At 41.6% G+C, this 25,966-nt stretch overlaps 2 protein-coding genes across 2 annotated transcripts; both read left to right on the top strand.

The window, feature by feature from the left end:
- The first annotated feature begins 3,517 nt into the window (after nt 1-3,517).
- LOC108510926 (uncharacterized mitochondrial protein AtMg00810-like) lies at nt 3,518-4,270 on the top strand. The gene has a single exon (XM_017841129.2). The coding sequence runs from the start codon at nt 3,518-3,520 to the stop codon at nt 4,268-4,270; it is 753 nt and encodes a 250-aa protein (XP_017696618.2).
- Nucleotides 4,271-6,432: 2,162 nt separating this feature from the next.
- LOC103721391 (outer envelope protein 64, chloroplastic) lies at nt 6,433-25,966 on the top strand. The gene is made up of 13 exons (XM_008811585.4): nt 6,433-6,831; nt 8,267-8,419; nt 8,655-8,779; nt 10,870-10,995; nt 17,119-17,301; nt 17,441-17,582; nt 21,167-21,335; nt 23,337-23,471; nt 23,609-23,809; nt 24,111-24,238; nt 24,314-24,365; nt 25,002-25,071; nt 25,465-25,966. The coding sequence occupies exons 1-13, from the start codon at nt 6,632-6,634 to the stop codon at nt 25,545-25,547; spliced, it is 1,767 nt and encodes a 588-aa protein (XP_008809807.2). The 5' UTR covers nt 6,433-6,631; the 3' UTR covers nt 25,548-25,966.

Raw genomic sequence — 25,966 nt, forward strand, 5'->3', positions numbered from 1 at the left:
GATGTAAGGGGATCGTCATCCATTCCAGAGCTTCTCTCATCTCTATTCTTCTCTTCTAAATTTTCATCATGGTATCAGAGCAGTTGATCCTGCTCAACCTCCCAATCTTTCTCTCACTTTGATGGATGATCTTCAACAATAGATGACGGAGCAATCAATCGACTTTGAAGTGCATTTACCCATGGCCTCTCCTGGATCCATTCATGTCACCGGAGCAGCAGAAGATGCCCGAACTCAGGACACTCAGGTCATCCCTCCCAAACTAAAATTTCTTCTGAATCAAATCCGGTCTCTAGTATCGAATCAACTCACCTCTGAAAACTATCTCACGTGGAGGTCCCAAGTCACCAGGATCTTCAAAGCAAGTGGGTTTTTCAGTTTCCTTGATGGATCCTCTGTCCAAACACAGTTCTCCGATTCTTCTACCCATGATACCTGGCTTTTTGTGGATCAATTCCTAGACCCAGCACTAAACTCTATAATATCCCCCTCCATCCTGCCTTATGTCATCAACCTGGAACATTGCCACCAAATTTGGGCAGCTCTAGATTGCATATTAAATTCTGGTACAAGAACACATATCATTCAACTCAAAAATGAGTTGCATAGCATCAGAAAACGGGATTTATCAATGTCCCAATATCTTGATGAGATTCGACACAAGGTTGATGCTCTAGCTGCTGCAGGTTCACAGATTGATCCTGAAGATGTCATCCTTCATGTGCTCAACGGATTACCTACATCCTACGACTCTTTTGCAACAGCAATTCGTACTCGATCCTCCTCACTCTCTCTAGATGAGCTTTATGCTCTTCTATGCAGTGAGGAGATCATCCTGCATACCAAGGAGAGGGACCAACCAGCAAGCGATTCCACATTTGCTTTAACAGCTATTCCAGGACGAGGACGTGGCGGCAGATTTCTCTCTACACAAAGAGGTGGAGGCAGATCGAGACCATTTGCAAGAGCTGGAGCTTGGACCGCTCCAGAACGTGTTCGAGACAGTAAGTCCCCTATAGAATGTCAGATTTGCAGGAAGCGAGGGCACTCAGCAGTTCACTGCTGGTTTCGCTTGGATACCTCATATGCAGAGAAGCCTCAAACATCCGTAAGTCATCAGGCATTCTTAACAACTTCCTCCCCTCGACCTGCTCCTCCTGAGGATTGGATAGTGGACAGTGGAGCCACAGCCCACTTGACTTCGGATGCTTCCATCATTCATCAGCCGACTTCATACCATGGGACTGAACAAGTGGCCATCGGCAATAGGGACACACTCTCGATTCATCAATCAGGAGCTGGTATTCTTCCTACTCCAACCCATACTTTTCACCTCTCCAGAATTCTTCATGTTCCTCACATTTCGCACAATTTACTATCTGTTCACAAATTGGCCTTGGATAACAACTGCACACTCATTTTTGACTCTAATGGTCTTATCATCAAGGATAAACACTCTTAACAGGTACTTTTTCGGGGAAGATGCTCTAAGGGACTGTATCGGATCCCATCTACCTTCTCCAACTCCTCCCCTTCACCGAATGCGTTGTTATCCACCCTCTCCACTGTCACTCTATGGCACCATCGTCTTGGACATCCAGCTGATCGTGTTACTTTCCAGCTCACTAAGCACATTTCTCTTCGAGATGCCAAAGCACCAGCTGCTGTCTATTCTGCTTGCTGTCTGGCTAAAAGCCATCGGCTCCCCTTTAAACCCGGTGGCATTTCTTCCCGGCGTCCTCTAGAACTAATCCACTCCGATGTCTGGGGCCCCTCCCCTCATCCTTCTATCAATGGTTTTCGATATTACGTCTTGTTCATTGATGATTTTTCTCGTTTCAGCTGGGTGTATCCTATGGCTTACAAATCAGATGTATTTTATCACTTTCAACACTTCAAGAACTTAGTTGAAAATCAATTTTCTTCTTTCATTAAGACATTTAGATCTGATGGTGGTGGAGAATTTCATAATCATAAATTTCAGTCTCTCTTTTCCTCTTCCGGCATTGCTCACCAAATGTCTTCCCCTCACACCCCAGAACAAAACGGCACTGCAGAACGAAAACACCGGCATATTCTTGAGGTGGTTCGGAGTCTGCTCATTCACTCCTCTGTCCCTGAAAAATTCTGGACTGAAGCTCTCCTAACTGCGGTTTATCTCATCAACCGCTTGCCCTCACCATTACTCCATCACAAATCCCCTTATGAAGTATTGTTTCAAAAACTTCCAAACTACACCTTTCTTAAATCATTCGGTTGTCGCTATTTTCCTTGGCTTCGGCCATACTCACGCACGAAATTATCACCTCACTCCACTCCCTGCATATTCTTCGGCTACTCTACTTGTCATAAAGGATATAGATGTTATAATCCCAGCAATGGTCGGATTTACATCTCTCGCCATGTCACATTTGACGAAAACTACTTCCCGTTCTCAGGTTCGCATCAGTCTTCTTCCATCTCACCAACCTCAATACCTCATTCTCTTCTAGTACCGGCATCTCTCCTCACATCCACTTCAGCTACTCCATATTCTCCTGTCAACCGTTCCAGCACATCCACTCAACCAAACACTACTGCTGTACAACCTCCAAACCTACCTCCCACAATCACATTCACCCCTCCTGTAACCATTTCATCACATCCACCTCCTCCAAGACATCACATGGTCACCCGATCGCAAACGGGTTCCCTCAAACCCAAACACATACTTTCCCTTATTAGTCATTCTCAGCATCAGGAGCTTACATGCTTTACTGCTGCTAACAACAGTCCCCATTGGAGATCCGCCATATCTCTAGAATTTAACGCTCTTCTTGAGCAGAGAACTTGGGATCTTGTACCACGTCCCTCTAATCAAAATATTCTGGGCTGCAAATGGACCTTCAAGATCAAGCATCACTCTGATGGATCCATTGCCAGATACAAAGCCCGGCTTGTGGCTCAAGGATTTAAACAGTAATATGGCATAGATTACTTTGAAACCTTCAGCCCGGTAGCTAAGTTTCAGACCATTCGGGTCTTGATAGCTCTAGCCACCACACTAAAATGGCACATGCGATAGATTGATGTGTCGAATGCTTTCTTGCATGGTACACTTGAAGAAAATGTATTCATGGAGTAGCCCCGGAGATTCACAGATCCAACCAAACGTGATCATGTATGCAAACTGCGAAAAGCAATATATAGTCTCAAACAGGCCCCCCGGCAGTGGTTCACCACATTTACATCCTATCTGCTTCAGCTCGGATTCATCAACAGCTCCGCTGATCCTTCCCTCTTTCTTCTCAACAAGCAAGGCAGTGCTACCTATGTTCTTGTATATGTTGATGATATCCTAATAACAAGGAACAACAACACCGATATCACCCAGCTTCTTCTTCAGCTGCAGAACAGATTCAAGATTAAAGACCTAGGAACTCTGTCTTACTTTCTGGGGATTCAAATCATTCATTCACAATCAAGAGTGGCTCTGAATCAATCCACATACGCACATTCTCTTCTACAAAAGGCTGGGATGCTGGATTGCAAACCTATCACAACACCTCTGTCAGTCAAGCCTCATTCCACTAAGGAACTAGAACCCTTCCCCAATCCTGAATATTTTCGAAGTCTGGCTGGATCTCTCCAGTACCTCACCATCACCAGACCGGACATCTCCTTCGCCGTCAATTACATCTGCCAATTCATGCATCGCCCTCTGCAAACTCACTATGAGATGCTCAAAAGGATCCTCCAGTACATCAAAGGCACAGTGAACCATTTCCTACACTACAACTCCGGCTCCTTGACTCTCTCGACTTTTTGTGACTCTGACTGGGCAAGGGATGCCTCTGATCGTCGATCAACCACAGGCTACTGTGTCTTCCTTGGATCAAACCTCATCTCATGGCTTGCTAAAAAGCAACCTACTGTTGCTCGCTCATCTACTGAAGCCGAGTACCGAGCATTGGCAATCACCTCAACCGAAATCATTTGGCTTCGTAGACTACTCAAAGAACTGCTGATCCCCATCTCCGAGCCTACGGAACTATGTTGTGACAACATTTCTGCTCTATCCCTAGCAACAAATCCTGTATTTCACGCTCGCACGAAACATATCGAGGTGGATTACCACTTCGTGCGAGAGAAAGTACAATCGAAGGAGCTGCGCCTCGCCCGCATCTCTACTCAAGACCAGCCAGCGGACATCTTCACAAAACCACTCTCTGGACAACGGCACTCTCTATTGTGTTCCAAGCTTCGAGTTCTCTCCCAGAACTCAGCTTAAGGGGGGATCTCAACGGACACCAAAAGCCTTACAGTCTTTTCCCTCTTCAGACTAAAACGTTTCAGTTGAAATGTTTCAAGCTCAACTAATTCCGTTCTGAAACGGAATCCCACCAAAATCCGTTTTCCCAACGGCATTCTGTTGTATCTCTTTAAACTGGGGAGTGAGCTCTATATAAGCTCATGTATTTCAAACCGACTGATGTAAGGGGATCGTCATCCATTCCAGAGCTTCTCTCATCTCTATTCTTCTCTTCTAAATTTTCATCAGGAGGGCCACCTTTTTTTAAAAAAGAAAAAAATCAAATATTTCAATAACTTCAAAAATATCCAACCAGGCCTTCTCTTTTATATCCCGTGTCTCTAAGAACAGTAGCATGACATGAAAATTAACCAATTCCTCCTATACAAGCCCTTGCGGATTACCTTCTTCTCATCTAGTTGGCAAATATTTTAAATAATATCCAATTATTTGTTAATATTACAAGTAGAGAGATGTCAAGGTCGAGTGTAATTTGAAATTAGTTCACAAAATGCTTCCCCGTACACGCACCGTTAGCATATATTTAGCATTTGTGCCTCCATATTTTAATAGATGACATCTAGTGCATAATTATTTTGATGTTTTAGCTGCTAACAAGAGTTCATGATGCCACCAATGTGAGTTACATCTGCTGGTTGGCGTCCCTCTAGTTTTCATGTACTAGCAAGACGTTCTAGGTTGAAACAAGGAAGGTGACATTCCTATAATATGTACCTGTAGGAGTATACATGAACAAACAAACAAAGAATTCTTGATAATGCATATAGTTAATTTCTCCGAGAGTGATCAAGGTTAATGAGGCTATCACACCAAGCGGCTCCATTGGACCAAAAAGTTAACCAACACCACCAATCCACAACCTCAACAAGTTCATGCATCATTGGTTGTTGCAAGGACCGCAAAAACTCTCTTGCCTCAAGCAAGAGATCACAGGTTTGAAACTTAGGTGCTATTTCTATCACAACTCAGGACTTCGCACAAAAAGATTAACCTAAATGTATTTTTTAGGTTTTTAGTCCTATATAAGTACTCAAGATTTTCTCAGCAAATAACTAATATAAGATTAAATACATGCCCGCACAGGTTCTCACATACTCTTCATATTCAAGCTCTGACGTCCTCGTCAGGCTAAGAATTTAAATCTATTCAAATCTAATCACAAACACCACGATCGGCTTATAGTCATCCTTCATGAATATGTACTGCAGTGTTCCCTAATCCACATAGGCTATATGCCGAGTTTGCTCTAATACTCTTTATCACAATCCAGGACCTCATCTAAAAAGGCTAGCCAGAAAGTATTTTTTAGATTTCTTGGTCCTGTTTAAGTACCTAAAATCTCCTCGGCGAATAACCGATGTGAGACTAAACACATACCCATATAGGTTCTCACAATTTTTTAAATATTTCATCTCCTATTTTACCCCTAGTTTCACTAGTGGTATGCTCAATCTACTTGGCTACTACGCTGAGGCCTAGGAGGAGTGAGGAGGGGCAGCAGCTTAAATTTTCTCCATCTCAAAATAAATAAATAAAAGGAAAACAAGGGCGATGCTAGGAATAGGCTTATATTGGGTTAATTAATTGATCAATAGTCTTAGTCTAGAAGTTCAAAGATAATATCATGGACAATTTCACATTAACAGTACCTTGATTAAATGTTTGTGCATTTAAACCAAACGTTTCTTCATGCTCAGATGAAGATGTTATCTAGCCTATAAGGAAAAAAAATCAAATATATATAAAATTTTTATAGAAATATCTTGTAGAAATCGTACCTATTAGTTTTCCCGAGTCCCAACCCACCCTCTATGATCCATTATGAATGAAAGACCCAGTTCGATGCTATCAAGCCATCATCCCAAGCTCGCATGAAGAAAAAAAAAAGAAACGTAAAAAATTTCTTTTTTTAATAAAATTTGGGCAAAGAATCCAGCTAGAATTCTTGTCCACCCGAACACGCCTAGGTTAGAGGGGCAGCGGCGCCGGTTTCCTTCTGGGTTGTTTTTGCTCGATATTTAAAAAGAAATCCCAAATACGCAAGGAAACACGGAAGCACGCCGAATATCTAATCGGGAACTGAAGAGTCTTGCAAACCAGCAAACCGCCTTACCAAATAACAAAAACAAAAACAATAATAATAGCAATAATAAGCCGCAGTTTTTTAGGGTAAAGAGACGAAGGGGCTGCGGCGTTATCCTCGCTCCCTTTCCCACTTCTCCGTGACATCCATCTCCTCTTACTCCTTGCTCGCTCTCAGCAATCTTTTCGCTCCCAGAAGTAAGAAGTGCGCGCGAGAGGGGAGGAGAGAGACGGGTCATGTCCTCCTCGACCAACCTATGGGTTCTCCTCGGCCTGGGCCTCGCCGGCGTCCTTCTCATGACCCGGCGGCTGAAGCGGGCCATCAAGCAGGATTTCGGGGCTTTCGTCGAGCGGCTCGAGCTCCTCCCTCCCCCTCAGCCCGCCCCTCCCAAGGCTCCCCATCCTTTGACTGGCCTCTCCTTCGCCGTCGCCGACATGTAAGCTTTTTCCTAAATCTATCCTTCTCTTATTCTTCTAATCCCCTGATCTAATCATCTCTTTCTCCCCTTTTTAATCTTTTCTAGGTTTTCTTCTCACTGTTCCAATCATCAGTTATGCCTAATTTGTTCTTGACGAGAGAGAGAGAGAGAGAGAGAGAGAGAGAGAGAGAGAGATGTTTTTGACGGTTTTGATTTGATAGTATGTTCCTTCCTGTTGTGATTTAGGGCTTGTTGTTATGTAGTAGCAAGTGGTCATGAGCTTCTAGTGCTTGATTCCTTTCGGGGGAATAGGAGGCGGTGAAATATGATTTGGGTTATTAATTTGATTCTGAGACTCAAAAGTATAATTTGATTCTGCCGGCCGGTGTTGGCTGCTGGCCGTGCAATGAGGACATGTTAAAGATAGCAACAAGAACGAGATGCAAGCGACTAGAATTATGTATTTTATTGTGTTTCATAGCATAGAAATAATAACCCGCATACTGTGATAATTTTTGTTTGTTGTTGTGGACAATTTTAGGTATGAAAAGCTTAAGCAACTCACTTAAATCAATCAAGGCTTTCTACTTGGTTTCTACAAAATTATCCTTTAGATGAAGATATTTGGAATGAGATAGCCCTATTACAGTAGTAGGGATTTGAACTCCCATACATAAGCAAAAGTTATAATGATAATTAGAAGCAAAAGGAATGCTATCTTGTTCATAGCTACCACCCTCCTACACCACTAATTCCCTAGCTGCAAACCTAGAATGTCAATCATCATGTGCTGTTTCTAGGTGCTTTAGATATTGTGGGTGATAATGAATTGTGAGAGAGCACGATTATTGACTCCTAATGACAGAATACTTTTACTTTTAACATATTCTAAATGTAAGACATTTGAAATCTTGGGTCCAAGCATGAATCAGATAACTAAACCAATGACCACAAAGCATGTCAAATAGATTTTTTGCTCTTCGCTCCTCATATCTGCAAAATGTCACACATTCTGTCATTTTGGAACAATCTGCAGAGAAAGAGATGTGGTCATATAACTTGATTGAGTATGTTTATTGTTACTTCATCCCCATTTTCTTGGATTTAAGTCATTGCAAAGTCAACATTTATTTTCCTCTGAAATTGGAGCTTGATACTTGATATGTAGTCTAGTTTTCACATCAGTGTCTTTGGATTCAACCATTTCTGTGAATTCATGATCAAACATGGTGAGGTGGACATTCTTAATCTTTTGAACTTGTGTTTTTAGTACGTGCCAAGGCTGTTCTATTTTAAAATATATTAGTACTTTTGATTTTCTTGTAACTGCTTACTGCAAGTGACTATTATGCTAGCTATCAAAGAAATCATGCCTCAAAACTTCTTTGACATACTTTAATGGCTTTCATTGGGCAATCATAGCTGAATTCTTGATTGCTTCACTGATCAACAGATTCGATATCAATGGATATGTAACTGGATTCGGCAATCCAGACTGGGCAAAAACTCATGATCCTGCAGCACGGACATCTTCAGTGGTTTCAGCTCTCGTAGATGGGGGTGCTACTTGTGTTGGAAAAACAGTGATTGATGAGATGGCTTATAGGTCAGATTAGTATTTCATTATTCACATTTTCTGCTTACATTTGTAACATAACATACAATCAATTTACCACTGTGCGGCCTCTTTTGACATTTGAACTGACCTCTTTCTATACAGCAGGGCCCCAATAGGGTTTCAGTGAAGATTTAAAATCTTATCATGTCTTTTTTTCTCTTGTGGTTTATTTTCCTTATAGTTTATGATGCCTTTGCTTAATTTAAATACATTATATTTTCAGTATCAATGGTGAAAACAAACATTTTGGTACACCAACCAATCCTGCAGCTGTTGAGCGAATACCTGGAGGATGCTCGAGTGGATCAGCTGTAGCTGTTGCTAGTGGTCTAGTTGATTTCTCCTTGGGTGAGCTTCTAAACCACTAAATATTTTGTACAAAGATGTAATGATAACAAACATGACTGTTTTTTAAAAAATCATAGCCGGCTTGCCTTCTCTTAATATGTAATAACTAGCTTATAGACGTATATTGTGAAATACCACCCATTGAACTAGTCATGGTTGAGCTGATGAATACTAGTATGCCGCAACCTGCATGCATTTAAGAAATTTACAGTTTCACATGTTTTATGACCTCATATAATCATGTTTGTGTGTTTGAGGATCTAGTGGAATACATAACTTCCTGTATGTGGAAGACTTTTTAGTCTTCTCCCATAATTTGCACATTGGTGGCATTTTCTGTCCATCATCCGGTCTTACTGATTTATCACTCTCTTCTTTCCATAGCCATCTTCTGGATAAAGCCCATTTGTGTCAGGCTTTTCTGTCAGTTTGTTCAGTAGGTTGAATGATCTTGTTAGAAATTCTACAATGCTTCATGGTTGGTTTGAGCTCCTACCATGAAGTTTTTGTATGTCCAAATGGCCATAGACTTAATAATGCTTCACTGATGAACAATAGTTTTATCTTTTCCTGCTGTAGCTTCTACTTATGCAATACGGAGGATGACTGCTTGGTCAAAACTGTGGCACTACCTCTAGTTTACTTTCACTGAATTTTTATAGAAGATCCTGGTCTTTGTACCTTGACATTTGTTGTATGCTCTTGGAGCTCTATTGTTGCTTTTTCTATTCTGGAGGTGACCTAGATATACATTGCCCTTGACCATGACCTCGACTATTATTTGCTTAATTTTTTTGAGTTCTTTAGGAATGCAATAGAACCTCCAGTCTCAATAACATTTCTTGTGATGCAAATACATGGACGTTTTTGCTTTCTTGATTTTAGTTTTTGCTGTCCTCTTATACATATGTAGACAGAACTGATTAGGGAAAAAGTTCGGACTTAAGTGAACTTTTTAGGGTTCATTGGCCTCTAGAGTAATAAGAAAATCAATTAGTATTGTAGTTAAAGGGAATGCTTCTGTGATGATCTGGAGGGAGCGGATAGCAAATTGGATTATCATTTAACTGGAACCAAGCAATGGAGTATGATTGAGCAGGTTCGTGAGCTTATGCTTGCCAATTCCTGAATGCATCTCATATAAAAATATGGGCGATAGAGGCTTGGTTTTCATTGTTCCATGCATTTCATAGATTAACTTTCCTGTAGAAATTGCTTGCACCATTTTAGAGGAGTGAGATTGTGAGACAGTAGTATTATTCTGAAAAAGTGTAACCTCCAATGAAAATTGATTGGTTTCTGAAAATCAAACTACCAACTGCAGCCTGCAAAGGGGTGTTACCATTTTGGGTTGACAAGCAATGGGTTTTGTAATTCCAATTTTTTCTTTGTTGACAAGCTAGTAAGACCTGCAAGTTAACAACCTTTAATACCTGAATGGTTTGTTTTAAGGTGATGTAGCCTGAAGCATCTTTCTTTAACTACAAAATACCTAATTCCATACTACGAAGTTCAATGGCCATTCTTGTCCATGTGAAATGGGTTTTATCGAGCATGACAGTAGTATTCTCCAGCAACTGAATATGATGGTTCATCTTCTGTGACAGTGTAACTGACTTTTTATTTGATCGTGGTGGAATGTTAGATTTGGTTCCTGTTGTCTTCATCTGCTCCAAAAAATTCTTAATGTGTCATTTTAAGGGCCTACCAGTGATTATTTGAATCTTAACTGTTATTTACATTAACCTTGTTTCTTGTCTTTTACATCCATATTGATTTTTTATTTTTTGGCTTGCATATTCATCCGCAAGGACTAGTTTTTATATTTACAGTAGAATTGTATCTGATATCTGAATTTCATTTTTGACTTGTCCAATAATTTGAAATTGTCAAATGGAATTGTCCCAGCTGTGTTAATGTCAATATTTTCGACATATGAGGCATAGTTCTTCTTGCAACTCAGGAATCATCAGAACATCAGTATTTGATTAGTTTTCTTTTGATTTGTGCTGCAAAAAGGAGAAAAAAGGGTTACTCTTGTCATATATGCATCATGGGCAGTTCCTTTATTGACTCATAAACATGTGTAGGTGTTGACACTATCGGTGGTGTGAGGATACCTGGGGGATTTTGTGGTATATTAGCATTCCGACCTTCACATGCTGCTGTTTCGAATATTGGTGTTATTCCAGTCTCACCAAGTCTTGACACTGTAGGTACGCGCATAAATTTTTCACAATTTAAATTCTTCCTATTTTTGCGCTCTAAGATATATACTTATTTGAAGCTATGGGACTCTTCTTAGAGTACATTTTGTTTGTTGTTTGCTAAAGCAATAATGACAATGGTTAGAATTAGCTGTCATGGACATGGGTGGAGCATGGTAATACAGATATGGATGTGATATATAAATTTTCCTAAAAGTATGATATACCTTCCCGCTTCTATATATCCTTATGTCATCACATGCATGTATGAATAGCTTAATGTCTATACAAATGTAGAGGCATGCTGTACGTAGCTGATGAGTTTTGAAGTTTAAATGTAACTTCATGTATCTTTCGATCAAATGTTCAGATACATCAAACTTCTTTAGTAACCATATGAGGTTTTTTTATTTGGATCAGGGATTTAGGGATCCCCCTTAGTTGGCCCACATGGGCCACACTGACTGGGAGTGGCCCATGGCATTATTGGTAAAAAACTTGAACTGACTCCTGCCAGTACCACTTGGTAGCAGGTTAAAGGTGTGAAGACACTTGGGGCTCATTTGAAGGTCAGGAGGGGAGTTTTTAGCTAGGTCAACAAGGTGACAGCAATGTGTCATTGATGTAAGTCACTGCATCGAAATTTGAAACAAAATAAGCGTTAAAATAACAATTTCATATCAAATATCGCCTGCCTAGCTAGAAGAAACGTTAAAGGTATAGAAATTAAAAGGATGGAAAAAGCCAATTCTAGCGAGAAAAGGCCATGCAGCAGGGCAAGCCAGCCTGCCGTGACCATACTGACCCATGCCCTGCATCAGTTTGACATGTGCCGTGGTACATGCCATGCAGGTTGGTGACTGGCATGGATACTGTTGGGGGGAAAAATGGACCACCCCACAAATACAATTAAAGCACCCAAATCCGACAGCAAGCCGAGCTCATGCAGGCCGAGCCGAGCACAGAAGGCCGAGCCGAGCTCAGAGGACCGAGTCAAGCTCATGCAAGCCGAGTCGAGCTCAGAAGGCCGAGCCGAGCTCATGTAGGCCGAGCCGAGCTCAGAAGACCGAGCCGAGCTCATGCAAGCCGAGCTTAGAAGGCCGAGCTCATGCAGTCCGAGTCGAGCTCATGCAGGCCGAGCTCAGAAGGCCGAGCTCGTGCAGACCGAGCTCATGCAGGCCGAGCTCAAAAGGTTGCCGAGCATAGAAGGCCAAGCACAGAAGGCCGAGCTGACCTCAGAAGGCCAACCTCGTCGTCCACATGCTGCAGCCATGCCCTGCAGCAGCCTCACCGCACCATGCTTTACTTGCCGGCTATGCTACGATATATCAACCAGGGATCATACCCTGTTACGACTGTCAACGCCTCACCATTCCCAAGAATGGACTGCACTGCGCGCCACAAGCAAGCTCTGTCTGTGCGCCATCTCCCATGATGGAAACGGGCCATCCACGGCAACTCATTACTTCACACGCCCACGTCCAATCGTGACGGTAACCCTTTAATTCGTCCAGTCACATCACAGGTAATCCTACTACTCCTATAAAAGGTAGGCTTCTTCCTCCCAAAGGGGAGGCTTCGGACTTCTACATACAGTCCATCTCCTTCTCCAAAATTAAGCCCCCCTCTGACTTAAGCATCGGAGGGCCGCCGCCGGAAACCTCGGCCACCGTTTTTTTCAGGTCCCCCGGAGGACGCCGCCCGCCGACGGACCGCCACCCACCATCTCACGCTGGAGCTCCTCCTTCTGAGCCGACGGCCGCCTCCGGATCCAATTTCCAGCAACAGTTGGCGCAGAGGAAGGGACCGAGTCGTGGCCATGAAGCTAAGGAGTAAGGGAGCCTCTAACGCCTTCCGGCATTGTGTACCAAGTTCTGGACACTCAATCCAGAACCTATCACCAAGGCCTCCGGCGGATCCAGTCCTCCAAGTTCAACCAGAGCAGTTCAACCTGCTTGTTCAACAAGTCCAAGCACTCACTGCGGCCGTTCAAGGCCTGCGGCAAGTAGAAGACCAACCTTTACTACCTCCTCACGAGCATGAGTCCTCAGGACGCCGCTCGCGATGTTATTTCTCTGTGGAGTGTCGCCACCATCGAAGCTCCCACCGAGCTCGACCCCCAAGCTCACGCATCCATTATTCTAAGAGCTCGCGCCGAAGCCTGACGCCTCGAGTACGGGAGCATCTATATGAGGCGGGGTTTGCCCCATGCCAAGCTGCAACAGGAGCCCCACCCGAGCTCGGTAGAAAAGTCGAGGACTTGGAGTGGCAGATACAGATGCTTCAAGACCAAGGCCCAAAGCGAGACGCCGACCTTGACTTTACAACAGAATTTTCATTCCCTCAATGGATCATGGATGAATCAATCCCCCAGAGGTTCAAGATGCCACAGATTGAGCCATATGATGGCTCATCCGATCCTCTGGATCATTTGGAGAGCTACAAGGCCCTTATGACACTCCAAGGAGCCACAGACGCTCTACTCTGCAAAGCCTTCCCAGCGACTCTCCGCAAGGCAGCTCGTCTTTGGTTCTCCGGACTAAAACCTAGCTCGATTCTCTCCTTTGAACAGCTGGGCAGGCAGCTCGCCACCCATTTTGCCGCTAGCCGGCGTCAGCGCCGGACCTCAGACTCCCTCTTCGCCATCAAGCAGAAGGAGGGAGAATCCTTAAAAGACTACATCAGTCGCTTTACCTCGGCCACATGGGAGGTTCGCAATCTCGACCAGTCAATCGCCATGTCGGCATTGAAGAATGGAGCTCGGTCCTACAAATTTCTCCTCCATCGAGAAGAGCTTCTCCGCCGACTTTGTTGAAATGTTGGCCCGAGCTCGCAAGTACGCCAAGGCTGAGGAAGCCATGGCCTCTCGGCGAGAGGCAGCCGAACAACCTGCCAAGATGCAGAAGATGCGCCACGAGGAGCGCTCCCAACCAAGCAGCAGATCCCTCTGGCATGAGAAAGAGCCTCTTTGGCCCAAGAGCCTAGCTCACTCGAGGTTTTTCCTCCAAAAGTTTCAGACATACACTCCCCTCACATCTACCCGAGCATAGATCTTCATGGAGATTGAGGGTCAGGGCTACCTCCGACCTCCATTGAGGATGCGACCGACAGAGTCACGGAAGCACTCCAAAAAGTACTGCCACTTCCACCGAGATTGCGGCCATGATACGGAGGATTGCTTCGAGCTCCGTGATGAGATCGAGGCACTTGTCCGTCGAGGTCGGTTGAGTTGTTTTGTCCGTGATCATGCCTACAGGAGAGAGCCTGAGGAACAAAACCTAGTGCCGCGTGAGGAGCAGGACGACAACTGACCTCTCGCAGGCATCAACAATATCATCAGAGGGCGGGTGAGTAGAGGCGCCTGAAGCATCGAGCTCGGAAGAAGGAGTTTCCTCAAAGCATCCGTGTACTACGAAAGTCATCTCCTTTTCCGATGAAGACTAAAAGAGTGTTGAGCCCTTTTTATGACGACGCTGTAGCTATTTCCTTCATCATTGCAAGGCTTTAAAAAGAATTTTAGTACATAATGAAAGCTCGGCTGATGCCTTATTTTGTATGCCTTCCAAAGGATGAGCGCTCCTCTGGCTAGATTCACAGGAGATTCCACCCCAAGAAAGTACTATGAAGTTAAATCCTCTCATGGTCCAGAAGATCGAGCTCATGTAGGCCGAGCCAAGCTCAGAAGACAAAGCGAGCTCATGCAAGCCGAGCTCATGCAGGCCGAGCTGAGCTCAGAAGACCGAGCCGAGCTCATGCAGGCCGAGCCGAGCTCAGAAAGCCGAGCTCAGAAGGCCGAGCCGAGGTCACGCAGGCCGAGCTCATGCAAACCGAGCCGAGCTCATGAAGACCGAGCCGAGCTCATGCAAGCCGAGCTCAGAATGCCGAGCCGAGGTCACGCAGGCCGAGCTCATGCAGGCCGAGCTCACGCGGATCGAGCTCATGCAGGCCGAGCTCAGAAGAACTAGCTCCAAAGGCCAACCTCAGAAGGCCGGTGCTAAGCCAAGTCCTGAGGGACTTCAAAGCTCGAGAGCCATTAAAAAGTCTCCAAAAAGGTACAGGACGCCACTTTGGCTTTAAATAATTTTAATATTTTACCTATTTTCAGGTCGGAGAATCCAAAAAACGACCTACGGGTATCCCTATCTCCAACGTCGCCCCGCTCCGAATAAATACGCACGATCACCAACGGAGGAAGTCCGTCTCCTGTATGTGTCTCCAATGATGCCCCGACCAAGCTCGGAACGCCAATTCGACGACATTCGACGCCCTTCGACGACATCCGACGCCATGTCAATGCCATTCGACGCCATGTCAACGCCGTTCGACGTCCTTCAACGACATTCGACGCCTCCTACGACAACACGCCCCGATCTGAGTGGGGGCACCCTGCTGAGTCGACCACAAGCCAAAGAAGGCCGCTGAGTCGACCTGAAGCACTTAGCTCCAACTGCATGAGAGGTACACTCTACTTGGCACGTACGTCTCCATAGATGTTTGGCTATATTACAGGATGATCGACGACTGGACTACTTCCTTCGCCCAAGCCAAAAAGCAGCTCAAACTCGGAAGTCGGGGGGTAGTGTTGGGAGAAAAATGGACCACCCCACAAATACAATTAAAGCACCCAAATCCGACAGCAAGTCGAGCTCATGCAGGCCGAGCCGAGCTCAGAAGGCCGAGCCGAGCTTAGAGGACCGAGTCGAGCTCATGTAAGCCGAGCTCAGAAGGCCGAGCCGAGCTTAGAAGACCGAGCCGAGCTCATGCAGGCCGAGCCAAGCTCAGAAGGCCGAGCCGAGCTTAGAAGGCCGAGCTCAGAAGGCTGAGCTCGTGCAGACCGAGCTCATGCAGTCCGAGCCGGGCTCATGTAGGCTGAGCTCAGAAGGCTGCCGAGCACAGAAGGCCAAGCACATAAGGCCGAGCTGACCTCAGAAGGCCGACCTTGTCGTCCACATGCTACAGCCATGCCCTGCAGCAGCCTCACTGCACCATGCTTTACTTGCCGGCCACGCTACGACATATCAACCAAGGATCATACCCTGCTACGACTATCAACGCCTCACCATTCCCAAGAATGGACTGCACTACGTGCCTCAAGCAAGCTCTGGCTGCGCGCCATCTCCTCCCATGATGAGAACGGGCCATCCACGGCAACTCATTACTTCATACGCCCACGTTCAATCGTGACGGTAACCCTTTAATTCGCCCAGTCACATCACAGGTAACCCTACCACTCCCATAAAAGGAAGGCTTCTTCCTCCCAAAGGGAAAGCTTCGGACTTCTACATACAGTCCCTCTCCTTCTCCAAAATTAAGCCCCCCTCTGACTTAAGCATCGGAGGGCCGCCGCCGGAAACCCCGGCCACCGGCTTTTTGCAGGTCCCCCGGAGGACGCCGCCCGCCGACGGACCGCCACCCGCCATCTCACGCCGCAGCTCCTCCTTCCCAGCCGACGGCCTCCCCCGGGTCCAATTTCCAGCAACAGATACCCAACATGACTTTTTAATCCTTGAATTGGATCAGTATCCTTCAGTGGTAATATATCATGATCATGGCCATCATAATTATCGATATATGATCATAGTCAAGAGCATGAACTTCTAAACTACACCTGCCAACCCATCTAGGATAATTGATAGTAGATAGAAGATTTTTTTCATTATTGGGCTGGGCTTGGATCTGCTTGTTTCGGTTCAATTATAATTATTCTGGAATTTGGTTAGTTTTTTCATCTTTATTTTTTCTGCTGACCTAAAATGAACCTGATCTGACCTTAACTCACCTGTACCTGCCAATCTGCCTGAAATAATTGGGTTTGTGTGAATGTTTTTTGTTCTCAGCTTAGGAACAGGCCTGCCTATTCCAATGAAATTAAGATAGGGTTGGGTTCATTTTTTTTTAACCACTTGATCAGCATTTAACATAAATGCTCAAGGAAGTTTTTGTTAAATTATAACTGTATAATCTTCATAGTGAAATGCATTGAAAGAATATATTTTTTGCTAGTTTATTCAGCATCGTTTTAATATTAATTAGGTATTTTGTGTTTCAATTTGTTAAAACATGGCATATAGGGTGAACATTTTACAGGAAGAAATTTTGTTCATGTAATTAGCTCATATTTCTGCTATGCAGGATTATTTGCTAAGGATCCCAGTATCTTGCGTCGTGTGTCTCACATACTGCTTCAACTTCCATATGCTGATCACCGCCAGCCTAGACATATGATTATAGCAGATGATTGTTTTGAACTATTAAAGATTCCAAATAGCAGGGCGACTCAGGTGGTGATCAAATCTACAGAGAAGCTGTTTGGAAGTATGTTTTAGCTTATTGATCCATATTGTCTGTAGGTTTTCTGCAAGTGCTTAATTATCTTCTATTTACTGTCCATGGATAGCATGTCTTTGTATTGTTGATCTACCTTGTCAGTAACATTATTAATTGATGGCTTCAGGGCAACTTCTAAACCATGTAAATTTAGGAGAGTATCTGGCTTCTAAAATATCCAGCTTGAAACAGCTTCAAAATGGGAAGAAAAGTGGTGATTCAAAGACTGCATTATTATCACTTGCAAATGCTATGCGGCTGCTTTACAAGTAAGCTCCTTGTATAGTTGAAAATCATACAACTTTTGGATATTTTTTGTGTTGTTTTATGGTATGTTTGTTTTTGTTACTTGAATGCCAATATTGTATCCGTAGTTTGTGTTATTTAACCTATTCATGGAGCTCATGCTTTTCATTTTTGCAAATTCATCAATACAATTTTAAGGCCCTAAAGTTTGGGGATGAAAGATGGTTTTATCTTGGCAGGTAATATAAATATAATCATGTTAACCTGGTTATTTTGACAGTGTTGAGCACTCCGTCTCCTACCCATGATTGTCATTAAATTTATTAAAATGATAAGATAATGCACCAAATTCAGCCAGTGAAATATTGCAAGCACAAAGCAATAATAATTCATGAAAACAAGATTTGTCGTGTTCAACTTCAAACACAAGGCAACAAAAACATGACTAGCATGTTGTGTTACTTTTCCATGTTTGAAATGAACCACTTTTTCTTGTCCAGAATTTTATACTTATTTTTGGATGTGTAATATCACTTTTTCCTCATGTCAGGAAGTTTATGGTTCTAATCCTGGTACATCTATATTTGTTTGTCAAAGACTCAAAGAACATATTGGTACTTGGTACACATAAATTAACTCTCTTATGTAATAAAAAAACTAAAAACAGATTATGCTTAATTTGTTTTTTTTAATTTGATTTTGCTTAGAAATTGCAGAGAAATGATTGTAGTGGCGGCTAGTTATACAGTTTAAAGTTTTGTTTCAGGTCTATTGTCAAAGAACTATGTGTTAGTCCTTGCCCATTTGCTACCATGACTAATGCTTCCAACATTCTTTTCAATAGAATAATATTATTATAATTCCTAACATTTGTAGGTCAATCATAAAAACACTGTTTATCTTTTTATCATTATCTAGGTCTATGTTTTATGGTATATTAAAAAATCACTCCTAATGAAGAAAATTCAGCCATCAAATAACTGAGACATATAATTATTGTCACCTCTTATATATGAATTCTATCTATGTGCGTCCTCCCTCTCTCTCTTCTCTCTCTCTCCCCCTCGCCATTGCTTCCCGCTATGCACCCAGATCTTCTTCTGTTCCAAATAATTCTACTCAACATCATCATGTTAAAGATATGGAATGCTACTTAAATGAAGCACCCCTGCATTGGTAAATCTAAAGGAGGATTTATTTCATAGATTCATCTTCACCTTTTAAGAATTTTTCACGATGGTTACTTTCCATATGTTTCATATGATTTTAATACCCACATCAGTGGTCTTATGTGGTCCAGTTTCAATTAACTAAGACTGGAAAAAAGGTATATCTTAAGAAAAATGATGCTACCATTTCCTTTTGTGCTGAAAAGAAACATGCAAAAATAATTCTTTTGACTACTCCACAACATAAGAAAAGAATAAGTCTTGAATATTTTCTGGATCTAATTTGGCTTTGTGGCAAATTTTTTGGCCATAAATCTTAGTGGAATTCTTTTGAAAGTTCAGATCCATGTTTGCTGAGCAGAATTTGTAGCGGTATACATAAATCAAAATTTGAAACCAAAAGTCTAAAGCAAGCTTCTATCTAATCCTTACCTAAATCAAGCTCTAGTGTTCGAGCCGTGGTTGCGGGTACAAGAAAGTGAAGCTCTTAAAAAGTTCAAGGGTAAGGAAGTCCCTCGGGTTACCTGTATAACAAAAAGGTGAGGTCCGCATTCTGAAAAGAACCTGTCAGAATTTGTACGGAGCTGATCCGATTCAATTGTCACTGGTACATTTATTTAGTGGTTTATGCTTTAACTAGACTTCATACATTCATCTGATAGGTTTTGGTCCTGGAGTGTAAATTGTTGTGCAAGAACTATTTAAGGAACAGGCTAGAGTTTGGCTATCTATTCCATCAATGTGAACATCTGTTTAAAGCCCTCATCACCGTCTATTCTTTTTTCCCCTCTTATGTGACAATTCACCATAATATTCCATCATGTTGTTAGTTTTGATTGAAATTTAAGCCCATGAATAGGGGCTTCATTAGAAAATCTAAGCTATGTTACTAACTTTTTATGATCTAAAAAATCTCTACTTTGTCTCAAATTTTTGTGTATACAGGATTCAAAACCACTCAATTATTCCAGCAAACAAGAATTAATTTTCTTTTGCACTCTACTTATAAATGCATCATGTTATCTTTTATTGTACAACTAATCCTCCCTTTAATACTTCATGCGTCTGCCTCTTGATTCATTTGCTACAAGAGCCTTGGGAGGTTCATACTAGCTGCCATGAATTTATTCTAAATGCTTGTATATTGTCGTACTTGAGTCTTTGACTATGATGTTTCATTTAGGTTACTCATTGATTATGAACTAAAGACATTTCTTTTGATCATACTTATTATCTGTGGAAACTTTTAGACTAACTTGAGTTTTTAAGAAATTTAAAATCTTGAAATGAGTCAAAATGGAGTCAACTGACCTTGGTTGGTTGGAAATGGTATTGTTTGATGTTTTTTAATATGAAAAGTTATTTAATTCACAGACTTGAGATAGTGGAGAATTTTGGTATCTAAGGATATGCATTTCTGCATGACATGCTAAAAACTCAGTTGGAAATTGCCTTCAGTGGTCTAAAGGATTCATGGTGGAATTGGATTCTCATGGATTCCTATGTGGATGAGAATACGAGAGTATGTTGAGTCTTTGCTAGTTGTTTAACAGTAAAATCCAATAGGGGAGAGTTTGTGGGTCATGATGAATCGTGTAAAAATATCTTTGGGTTGAATAAGGGAGTATGGGGCATGTAAAATCCAATGATGACCTAGATGCTTGCTAATTACCATAGCTTCAGAACCTCCAAGCAGATATCGAAGGTCTTTGATTAGTTGAAGGTATTTTAAGAATGGACCAGGCTTATCCAGAATCAACCAAGCTAAGCAAAGAGGACATTCTTAAATGAATGATATGGAGGTTGATATGGCCTTGGAATGCAATAACTTGTAGAAGATTTTTGCACCTTCATTGGACTAACAGTTTCACGTTGACATGCAAGAAATGATGATGATTAACTTTGCTTCTCTTTCAATAATTTGGGCTCTACTTGAACATAATTGTGGTTTTCTTCTCGTAATTTTTTTTCCTAGATTCATCGGGCCAACTATCCTTTCTCGGTAGTGCCTAAAGTTATTCACACTCATCATAGTTTCATCGGAGAAATGGGATCCAAAAACCATGAATTTTGCAGTGCTATGTCATATATGCATATTGATTGTCATATATGCTTTGCTGACCAATTCGAGTTGGATTCATTGATATTAAATTGACTATCATTATATTTCACCATGAAATTTACTCAATTCCCAGTTTAAAGTCTTCTTGTTATGGCCTATGCATGCTTGGCACTCATACTAGTAGTCATCTATGCCAACTTAAGAGTATTCTTTCTCTTGTTGGATAACATTTATTGCTTTGTTTCTGGAAACAAGCTGAAAATTTTTCTCGTTGCTCTTATTTGACCATTCATAAATAAGCTCCATTATCATCGTTTTTATGTCTTATTCGTAGAACCATCATCCAGATAATCATTTTAAGCCTTTTTGCATACAGGCATGAGTTCAAAAATAATCATGAGAGGTGGATCAACTCCGTTAAGCCTGTCCTTGATCCTTCTATATTAGCTGACATGAGTAGTTCATTGGATGATAGTGATGCACATATTGAATACTGCCACTATGCAAGAAATGAAACACGCTTGGCCCTTAATGCTCTTCTAAAGGTATGCATGTCCTAATATTTTAGCATAAGTTTTTCAACCATTAGTAGCATTTGCTGACTTCTCTTTAATTTTTTTTGTTTTTCTTAAAAGTTGCACCAGTTATATTTTCATTTGAAATTGATGTCTTTGAACTAGTTTACTGTTTATCCATTGGCATCTATTTTGTTGTCAAACCCAAAGAATTGTGATTATATTATGTGGTTATGTTTATTAATTACAGGTATCTAGTTCAGTGGAAATTCATACATGTCAACTAGAAACTTTGATATCTTTGCACTGACACTGTAGTTGTTTGCTTACATGTAATATGAGAAGTGATAACTGTTGCCTAAAAATTGCACGCACACGCGTAAGCTCAGTGATTCAAAACAAGCTTCATGTGCATCGAAAGTAAAATAAAACATTCTCATCTTCATATATTAGACATGGTAACTTAACAAACTTGAGCTGCTGCTGTAACTGTTTAAAGGTAAATCCAATTACGTGGATGATGACATCATCTGATTTTGGATGAAATTTGTTGTTTTTTTAAATTTGATCATTTTTTGAATCTGCGGAGTCCTTTTTTCCACTCAAAGATGATGCACTCATAAAATAATATACTTCAGTTATGGTGAACTCGTAAATAAAAATGAACTCAAATAGGCTTTCTTAACATAATAAATAAAAGAGAATGTTTCCTGTACAGTGCAATCCTTAGTAGCAGAAACGTTTACCTAGGCAATGCACCTGTTTCAGAATTGTCTTGGAAACTCAGATTCACAACCTTTTCCTAAGCACTTTGCTTACAAGAAGTGTTTCTACAATATCTCCGTCTATGCACCTGCACGGGCTTCCAATTTTGGCAACTAAAATACACTCAAGAGAACAACCCCTATATGTATCTTTCAAGTATAATTATGAAATCAAGCGCTTCATTTCCTTCTATTTTGAAATCACTATAAAGGAGCATGCTTAGGAGTTAGATATTGTAATGGAACAAATGATATTGGATAGTGTTGCCTGAGCTTTTGGTTTGATATTGAGAAGTCCTGGAGCTAACATAAACCATTTGATACACTTATTCCTGGTCTTAACTATCGATGTCTTCAGCATCATATTTTTTATCCTATTTTATGACTTATTGGGGTATAAGGATATGGAGAGCTTGTGCTTCCTAAATTTTAGGCCTTCATCCAATTAGCAAGGAGGCACTCTGGCCTGCCAAGTGATGAATGTGTGCATATCATATCTTTTCTAATATTCTAGCTTCCCCCCTTTCTCCACCCTTTTTCCCTTCTTCCTTGGGAAGGAGTCTGGAACTTCTGTTAATTTGTTGCCCTGGTGATCAATGTTTGGGTGATTATATCAGTTTCTGTGCCTGAAATTTTGATTCTGTAAAGTATAAACCACTAAGATCATGCTTTTATTTAGATCTTGGTAAGAGGGATAAGCATTAATCTTTGTGGAAAACTTTTAAATTTTTATAAACAGGGAAATTCCTGAGCTGACTCTTGGTTTCTGTCAAATTTTCACCTATAGGTTGTTGGTTCTGGTTTGGTGGTTTTTATGCATAGTGCTGTTGTGGCTCTCATGGGGCTTGTCTTGTGCATTATGACCCATCACTTGCTTGGTACCTTTTGTTTGCTTGTACTTGTGAGGTGGTCCCTGACGATCTTGCCTGCTTGGGCCGGGAACAGGCCTTTTGTTCTTTTCCTCCATGGGGTATAAAATAATGAGCACAGGTTGTGTGTTGATCATTGATGAAACATTTAAACAGCATATTATCTTGGATGACAATTGATGCACCTAAGTACAGCCTTTTCCTAAAAGTACAGCGTGCACTGTGGTAGAAATATTATGATATGTATAAAGTAGGTATGGTTTGGTTGCATTGGTATTTCACTGTGTGATGGAGTCTCAACATGACAATTTTGTGTGTGAGTTTAACACAGCTATTCTGTGATTGATCTGGTCCTCGCACTTTTCCAAGTTACCCATATTGATTTTGGTTATGTGCAGGATGATGGAATACTTGTTCTTCCTACAGTATTAGGAGCTCCTCCAAAACTTAATGCAAAGGAAATTTCATCATCGGACTACCAGTCTCGTGCGTTATGTCTATCGGCTATTGCTAGCATGTCAGGCTGTTGTCAGGTACAGTGCTTTTGTTTGGCAATTGAAAAATTTGTTGATAGCAATTGCTTGACCTTGGTCAACTGGTAACAGTCATACCAGTTAATTTCTAATGCATTAAGGATTTTTCTGCAACATCCTTCTCCTTGCATGTGCAGGCGACCATACCCATAGGGTTCCATGAAAAGTGTCCTGTGTCAGTGTCCTTTATTGCAAGGCATGGAGGTGATCGCTTTTTACTAGATACTGTCCAGACTATGTTTGCATCTCTTCAAGAGCAGGTTGATGAAGTTATGAAGTCCAAATCGTCAAGCAGTAGCATCAGCAAGGAAGAATCTGCAGAAATTGCAAAAGAGAAAGTCAGTTCTCTCTCTTTTTATAAGCTAATGTTTTGTTTGTTCTTGTCGATAGTGTGTTATGCTTAAGACATTGTTGTGGATATTATATTGTTATCATTAGGCAGGAGCTTTATTCTGTAGTAACTTAAAACTTGTTAAACAATATGAAGCCTTCTGAAGTAGGTTGTTTTGAACATTTGATTTGGTTGAATTTTTCATTATTACTTCAATCCTTGAATTAATTCTTCTCATCTCATCTTAAACCCTGTTCCTTTGACCTGTGGAATTTCTCCTTATTTTGGTATCAATGGCTTTATGACAGGGTAACATTGCTTACAAAGAAAAACAATGGCAGAAAGCTGTTAATCTGTATACTGAAGCAATCAAACTAAGTGAAAAGAATGCAACATATTATAGCAATAGGGCTGCTGCATATCTGGAACTTGGGAGGTACTACATTATCTTTTGGGTTCTTTTATTCTATTATTTGCTTCATGATTGAAAGATCTTGTTTTGTTCAACCAGTTACCTTCAAGCTGAAGCTGATTGCAGCGCTGCCATAAGCCTTGATAAAAAGGTCAGTAATGTTGTATAAAACAAAAATTTGTGGGTTCGACTTGATATCATAATTTAGTACCTTGGTTGAAGCTCGTTATGGTGATTATATAAAGCATGAATCCTAAACCTTCTTTCTGCATCAATTTTACCATAAGTTAACCAGCATATCCGGGTGATTAAAATTCAAATTCATGCCACGATTCTACTGTGATTCCTCCGTAGAGTGGACTTCACCTAATGAAAAGTTGGAATTATTTGTGATCTCCATTATGTATTGTTTTTGGTAAGATGTGTGCTGCTTCTGTGGTTTTGTGCTGGATTCAATTTTTCCCTTCTTTTGGAATGGGCCCTGTACTGTAGGCTGGTGGGACACATGCCAGCAGGAAAGTTTGTGGCTCAAGGTGCATGTGAGCAATTTTTGGCTACATGCTTGCGCAGGCTTACCACAAAACTGGCCATGTTTTCCATCCTTCCATGTTGCTTTTGTGCAGTCATTGTTGATCTTCCCTTTTTGGTTTCAGAAAGTTGAGAAAGCTCCACCTGATGTTCCATTTAAATAAATATCTTACATACACCTAGGACGACATTGTTTCATTTTTTAATTTGTTAGTTCTCTCAGCATTTTCCTTTTTTTTCTTTTTGGTTTCTTGTTCAGAATGTCAAAGCTTATTTGCGAAGAGGTACTGCACGGGAAATGTTGGGCTATTACAAAGAGGCAATCGAAGGTCTCTCTCTCTCTCTCTCTCTCTCTCTCTCTCTCTCTCTCTGTGTGTGCGCGCGCGCGCGCGCACTTGGGTATGTGCACTTGTGCGTGCATATGTGTTCTAAAAGTATGGGATTCTGCCCTTGCCATGAGCTTGGAACCAGAATCACTGAAGTCACCACATCTTTGGGTTAAAGATGGCTTTCCTATTAAGCTTGCACTACAGGATTTGATGCGCAGGAGCATCTGCTAATATTGGTATGCTTAGCTTGCCTGACATCCAGGACCAAGCCTTTTTCCAAACTACAAAAAATTGTAGATGTTGAAAATTCCAGTTCAAGTCAGCGGTCCTCAAATTTATTGTTTAAATGACTGAATGCAAATATTTTGCCTCCTTGCCGCTCTGAACTTGCAGATTTCAAATATGCACTCGTTTTGGAGCCAACGAACAAGACAGCAATCCTTGCCGCTAGTAGATTAAAGAAGCTATTCCAGTAGATACCACACTAGCAATTTGCAGGTGGTCGAAATCACCTGTTCAATGTTTGATATTTGAAGATGGTGGGTTGACCCGTACAGGTACATTTGAAGATGTTCGGCAGCACCTTAGAAGAGCACGAATCTCAAGAGTTTGCAGGCATCCGGATTGCTTACCATCTATCACGCTGAAAGTTTTCAACTTATTTACAAAATCTATGGCTCTTGATATTGCCTCTTCCTTGGTATAAGATATGCTAGTCCAGTTTTGTTGCGCAGCTGATATCAAATGTCAAATACCATTTTCAGTTTTACCATATATGCCCTCTATTTTTTTGAATTGTACTATAAGATCATCATTTCTTGCAGTGATGGCGAGTGGTATTTTGGAATAAAATCGCATAGTTTGGGATGGTATGCTATCAATTCATTCTTCGCAT

The sequence above is a fragment of the Phoenix dactylifera genome, chromosome 8, assembly GCF_009389715.1.
Source record: "Phoenix dactylifera cultivar Barhee BC4 chromosome 8, palm_55x_up_171113_PBpolish2nd_filt_p, whole genome shotgun sequence".
In the NCBI taxonomy this organism is placed as follows: Eukaryota; Viridiplantae; Streptophyta; class Magnoliopsida; order Arecales; family Arecaceae; genus Phoenix; species Phoenix dactylifera.